At 35.1% G+C, this 6,387-nt stretch overlaps 2 protein-coding genes across 2 annotated transcripts; one reads left to right on the plus strand and one right to left on the minus strand.

Annotated features, from left to right (window-relative positions):
• Positions 1-409: 409 nt before the first annotated feature.
• Positions 410-2,632, plus strand: LOC143579712 (uncharacterized). Its single transcript, XM_077062940.1, has 3 exons — positions 410-827; positions 891-955; positions 1,490-2,632. The coding sequence occupies exons 1-3, from the start codon at positions 410-412 to the stop codon at positions 2,630-2,632; spliced, it is 1,626 nt and encodes a 541-aa protein (XP_076919055.1).
• Positions 2,633-3,686: 1,054 nt separating this feature from the next.
• Positions 3,687-5,708, minus strand: LOC143579713 (uncharacterized). Its single transcript, XM_077062941.1, has 5 exons — positions 5,358-5,708; positions 4,691-4,867; positions 4,455-4,609; positions 4,204-4,314; positions 3,687-3,846 (listed from the first exon to the last, which is right to left on the minus strand). The coding sequence occupies exons 1-5, from the start codon at positions 5,706-5,708 to the stop codon at positions 3,777-3,779; spliced, it is 864 nt and encodes a 287-aa protein (XP_076919056.1). The 3' UTR covers positions 3,687-3,776.
• Positions 5,709-6,387: the final 679 nt, after the last annotated feature.

Below are 6,387 nucleotides of genomic sequence, written 5' to 3' on the forward strand. Positions count from 1 at the left end.
ATGAATTAAATACATTTTGAATCATAGATTTATATCCACAAATTAGTATATCCAGTAGGGCCAGCTCCTTAATAATAAGGGGAGTAATCGTTCTAATATCTTTGTGAACTTCATTTGACCAAAAATTCTAAATTTCCAACCATTTGTTTACTTTGGGTCAAGCATAGCTAAATAATGAACTTAATATGTTTTGAAATAAATACACAAATTATTATAGTAGGGTCAACCCCTTGAGAATAATTAAGCTGGGGAGGAAGTATTCAACATGATGACTTGAAAAAGTATCTTGATCACACTTTCCTGGAACTTGTAAGCAGATATCATTGTGAGCTTCATTTGTGTATATATTTACATGAGCCTCATTCTCAATAAAGTAAGCACGACCTTTGTTTATCCTTTGTCTAGCACAATGATTTTCGAATCTCCCAAGGACGCCATGCCATGGGTAGGCTTATATACCGCCATTGCATCTTTGATCTGCACCTTTGCAATGGCTGCCGACGCCATCCAAGCTTTCAGGCAATGGAAGCTCTGGTTTCCAAATAAATTTTTCACTCTCAATGCTGCCACCATCACACTCATTGCAATAGCTATGAAACTACCTTTAGATCTGACTAGTGAAACATATCCGCCTCCAGAACGTTATGCGTATTATATAGATTTACTTTCAGACACAAAGACGTCCGGTATGTATTTCTTGGTCACCATGTTAGCCAATCTTCTCCCTTCTTTAGGGCTTATGGATGATAGAGAGCTTCTGATGAATATCATAGCCTTGGGTATCCTCGTGATCACCATTGATGTTAATGTTTTTATCCAATTTGAAGGTGATTCTTTGACTATCCTGAATATCGGAATTATGATATTTTCTACTTTATGGTTGTTTTCAGTTGCTTTGACAGTTTCAACAACTAGAAAAAAGTTAGAATATAGGTACAAAGAGTCACAACAATTGGTTTCATGTCATCAACAAAAGTGGTTTTCTTCCAAGGAACATAAACATCATGTTAAAAGGTATTGGATGATGACAGAAACTCGTAACCCCCAATTTGTAATAGCAAACTCACCAGTTTCTTCTGCTTTCGGGGTTTTATGCTTAATCATTGCTTCAAGTTCATTTTATACACTTTCATTCACTATAAGTCGGAATATACATGGATATCCAGATTTTGGTACAACAGATTATAAATGGTCAATAAAGATAATATTAGTTGTGTAATCAATTGGGACCATAGTAGGTAGTATTGCCCCAGTATTTAGATGTTTGACATCTATTGGCCATTACAACCTCTCCAAAAAATGGAGCCGGAACCAACTAAATGTGTTTCGAGTCGAGAAACATTGGATCCAAACCCTTAACAAGTGGAAAACTAGCCACATTCATTCACACATTCCAGGGAGACATAGCAAAATAGTTTTTCATTACACAAAAAACACCTTTTTGAACTTTTGTATTGCAATTCATATTGCGATTTTGGTTATATGTAAGATAATATGTAAGATAATATGTCTCGTTCCGAGAGCATTTTTGATCTTACTCTCTTGTGGTTGCTATTTCTTCAAGTCATTTTGGAAAAGGTTTAAAAAGGTAGCAAATGCATCTAATAGCAATTTGAGCTCAGAATTAGAAGAATACACTATGTATGTTGTACAGATCGAAGAGGAGGCAAAGTTTTCAAACAGAACATTAAGAAATACACTCCTTTCTATAACTCAACTCCTTGATGCGTCTGAAAAGAAAGAGCCACGTAATCTTATCGAGCTTCTAGACAGGTCTAAATGTTTCAATGGAGTAGTGAAGTTCGACAATAACCAAGTCCCGCCTTTACATCCAGAAGAACCCCAAAATTGTTGGAGCCTTGTACTGGTAACTTTGACTTCAATTGCCATTGCCCTTCCTAACATTGAAAATGGTCATTTTAAGGAATTACTTGCTGGCATGAAGGAAGGCCTCCGAATTGTCAGGCATATCGAAGAATGTCTTAATGTGGATGGTGACTCAATAAAGGCAAGAAAATCAGCAAGACGTTTGTGGACAGAAGTTGTAGTATATCGCACATGGCTTCAAACTGAACTTCAAAAGAAGGCTCGTAAAGGAAAAACTTCAAAGGAGATTCTTACTTGGTTGGGAGATGAAGCAGCAAAAATCGTGATACAAAGTAAGAGTAACAAAAAGGCAAGTATAGATCACTCACCTTTTAAGTTTGTAGTTGCATGTTCCATGTACCGAATCAGTCAGACTATATTACTACAATGCAATGAACAAGAAAACTTATCGAATGATATGGAACTTTTTGAATGGATATCAACTACGATTGCGGATATACTATCTGCTTGTTTTACCAACTTACCACGTGTCATACAGTTGAGTTGTCATCACCATGCAATCAAGAAAAGAGGAGACAGTATCCAGAATGCAGCTCGACTTCTTGGTAAATCAAAAAAGATCCTTAAGATGCTTAAAGCACGTCAACTTCCTAACATAGATCTAGACTCGATGGCATACATTGATAAGTGGTGTGTACTAACTTTGAGTCAAATACCTAATGGTAGCAGCAGCGGTGCTTCTACAAGTGGGATTCGACAAGGTTCTTCAGCTTTTAATGGATCGCTTACAATAAGTATTATGTAATAAGTGCAGTTACACCAATGTCTCCATACTCTTATCATGTGTCTAAATATTTGTATTAGTGATTGTCGTGATTGCTACTTATGTATAAAATCGTTAATATCATTCATGGACGGACTTAGCTAATTATCGGGTAGCCCTGCTGCTAGAAATCAATTTGATTGTCATAGCAAAATCCCTTAAATATAACCAATATAATGTTTGTGTTGCGAATCACTTCATCTTTGTTCAAACATCACACATCAACAATATCTATTTGTCATGAAAAATAAAATATAATTGAGCTAATTGACCAGCTAGCAATTGTTAGCTATAAAACTAGTACAAAACTAATATAATCATATGCCTGCAAACAATTTGAATTTTTTTTTATCGATTACAAATATAATAGTCATATATCATTTTCTCAAATTCTTCCCTGGATACGCTTGCCTGAGTACACAACAAAACTAAATATCCGAAATACACGCACACACGTTGCTATATCATATGCTATTTCACACCACAAGTTAAATGTTTCATTGGATTCAGATTTCCTTGTGCTTATGAAAGTGGAAAATTTGTATGGCACTACATGACCATAAAATAGTCGCATATCGTATCCTAAGATACATTCATATATCTTTCAAAAAATCAAAATGTGCAATCTGAAACCCTACATATATGCGCTGGTTTGTGTGAAAACTCTGTGGAAATGATGTGGCGCTTGTGTTGTTAGTGGTTACCACATGAAATTTCTTCAAATGCCAATTATACAACATGTTTATCAGTCTTTAAAGTCAAAATCAATAATCTTGACCTAAAAGTCAAATAATTACAAGCATTCATCATTCTTTTTCTTGCCCAAAGCAAGCCACTAGCAAAGGATGAAGCATGAAACACACAGAAAAAAAGAAGTTATTAGCATGACACTAAAATTTGAATTAATATAATCACATAATACATACAAATTTCCGTTAAAGCTTCTAAGAAAGCAGCCGATTCAAACCTCGTTTTCTCTATCATTCTTCAAGAATTCTAACAGCGAAATGCTTGAACTCTATAAGGACAATAAAAACAAGAAGGTCAAAATTTGACTTTCCATCTCACCCTGATGTAGGCTGCAGCATCTCAAGTTCCCAGCTTGCTTTTGTGGGTCCACCAAAAATTACAACTGTGAACTCTCGTCATGCAATGAACCAGTTTTGCAAACATCGCCACGACATAAGGAGCATATCCTGTAGGTTGGGTAACGGGTCAAAATAGGTTCAAGTTGAAACGGGTCATTTCTAGTGCAGGTCAAATCGGGTCGGGCAACAATCATTTTTTTTCCTTCCAATTTTGTAACAATTCTATTACAATAATAGTTTAAATCATTGAATAAAATGATTCAAGAGGTTGCATGCAATGAATATATATTTTGGTAACTTCTAAACATTTTGACCTATTTGACTCGTTCCCATTTTAGCTATTTCTTTTTACTTGACTTATGTTAACCCGTTTGGGATAAAACGCTACCCAAATTCATGAGGAAAATGTGTTAAACCTGTAACATCTAAAGCAAAAGGATGAAGTAACCATGCGTAGAAATGCACCTGTGAATTTCCTTGAGCCATTTGTCAACGCATAATCTATGAAACTCATGATGGCAGGGGAGAACCCGAACTTCATCTCCATCCTCATATTCAACAAGGCAAATGTAACATCTGTATAAACCAAATATATTACTCTTTATTTATAAAGTTGAATGCTTCGACATCTTGTTATATAATAAATATTTAAGAAAACTCGTATCATTTTGAGAATCACTTTGTTATATATTTCAAACAAACACACACAAACATACTGCGCATCGTCTTTGTTTACATGCTTTGACAACTTGCGGTAAAGTTTAATAGGAAGTGCTTCCACAACTTCAGTTGAAGTGGGAACAGATCCGATTGAAGACAGTGCAGGTCGGGATGAGGAAACCGCAGATTGCTGGCGAATGTCGCCCAAAACCTAATTAAATAAGTCCACTAGGTTCAACTCATAATAAAGTACTTGACAAAACATAACCTGGTATTTATAACAGGACATTACCTCAAACAGAGCTTCAGTTAATAGAACAATCCTTGACATGCTACCCCTCACATTTGAATCTTGATTATTAAGACGGCATGTGCAATGAGCTGTTCGATGACGACCAGATAATATACAAGACCTCTCGTGACCAGATAGATTCTCGAAACGACTTCCCATTCTTTGCAATGCATGTACCTACCATAAAGAAAGTTCATCAAAATACTATAACATATGCATACATAGGGAGGGTTCTATGCTTGACATTAAATATTGCAAGAACATGCAGAAAAATGAATCATTCATTTTTTCAATCTTAATATTTATAAAATAAGACAAAATTATATAAACGCAATGTGTATTCGTCTTTTCTGAAACTAAATATATATATATATATATATATATATATATATGAACAAAATTTTGTTATATATATAATAACTACACGTGTAAGTTATACTAGTACATTCACATAACCAATTGAGTTGGTAAACAGTAAAACAAACATATAAAATAAAATTCATTTGATGGTTTTTTATGTACATAAACATACACATTTGTTTGCAAGAAACGCAAATTTTAAAAAATATGAACCCTTAATAAAAAAATTAAACAAATTAAGTTTATTCATTTTGTTCTCTAGATGTATCGGTTTAACAAACAGTTTGTTTAAAGGTAGCATATGTACCTGTGATCTTATTCTTCTTCTCCTTTCAAGAACATTTGCCCTGTGTTCCAAAAGATTAGTATACCTTGTTTCTCTGGCACCTATATTTTCAACTTCAAAATCACGATTCCCATAACTAGAAGACAACGTGGATATCGTCACATTCTCACCAGATAAGCGCGATCCCATGTCAGCATCACTCGCAACCTCCCGTTCTAATAATTCAGGAGCTGTTGGTCTATTAAGAACCCTATCGCGAAGCCTTCCAACACTTAAAGTTCTACTAAACCTAACATTTTGTTCAACATTTCTTGAATAAAACATGTTTCCATTAGATTCCATTCCGTTGTTATGATTGCCATTTGGACCCATTTCATGGATAAAACTTGCATCAGTATTGTCAGAACTAGAATCAGAATCAGAATCAGAATCAGAATCAGAATCAGAATCAGAATCGGCATCATCATCTCGGGGTCCAGGTGACACTGGCATGAAACAAGATGGGAAAAACTCACAACCATGAAGACTTTTAGTTTTATTACTATAACCACTTCGGTTTCTTGAAGTGCCACTCAGACTTGATTCACCCCATTCACCAAAATGTGTTTCAGAAGGCACACAAACCCATTTTTCGGCCTGTTTGACTTTTTTGTTTCGGTCTAGTTTACCTTTTGACTTTGATGAATTCATGTTTGACATATTGCATTCAATATCAGTTTCTTTGGCCTGATGATCAGATACCTGAAGAGATCAATTTAGACTTATCAACAAACTAAGCGAACAAGAGCGGGGCATGTCCATGCCCATTCGTTATAACTATAACAAAGCAAACAATTGAGTACAAACGGGGTTGCTTGCTAAGAAAATGAGTGTGGTTGCGTTCGTTTTGTTTGTATGTTAATAGTATAAACGACAGTTCACGAATGTAAACAAACATAACTGAACATAGAAGAACAATCATAATTGCGTGAACACCGACTAAAAGTAAACGTAAACATCAATCTGTTGGGCCCAAAAAAAACTAGGCTAAATTGTAACGGGCTTAAAATTT

Source organism: Bidens hawaiensis, unplaced genomic scaffold, assembly GCF_021521415.1.
Source record: "Bidens hawaiensis isolate Kalapana, Puna unplaced genomic scaffold, B.hawaiensis_p1.1 tig00029918_1, whole genome shotgun sequence".
Classification (NCBI taxonomy): Eukaryota; Viridiplantae; Streptophyta; class Magnoliopsida; order Asterales; family Asteraceae; genus Bidens; species Bidens hawaiensis.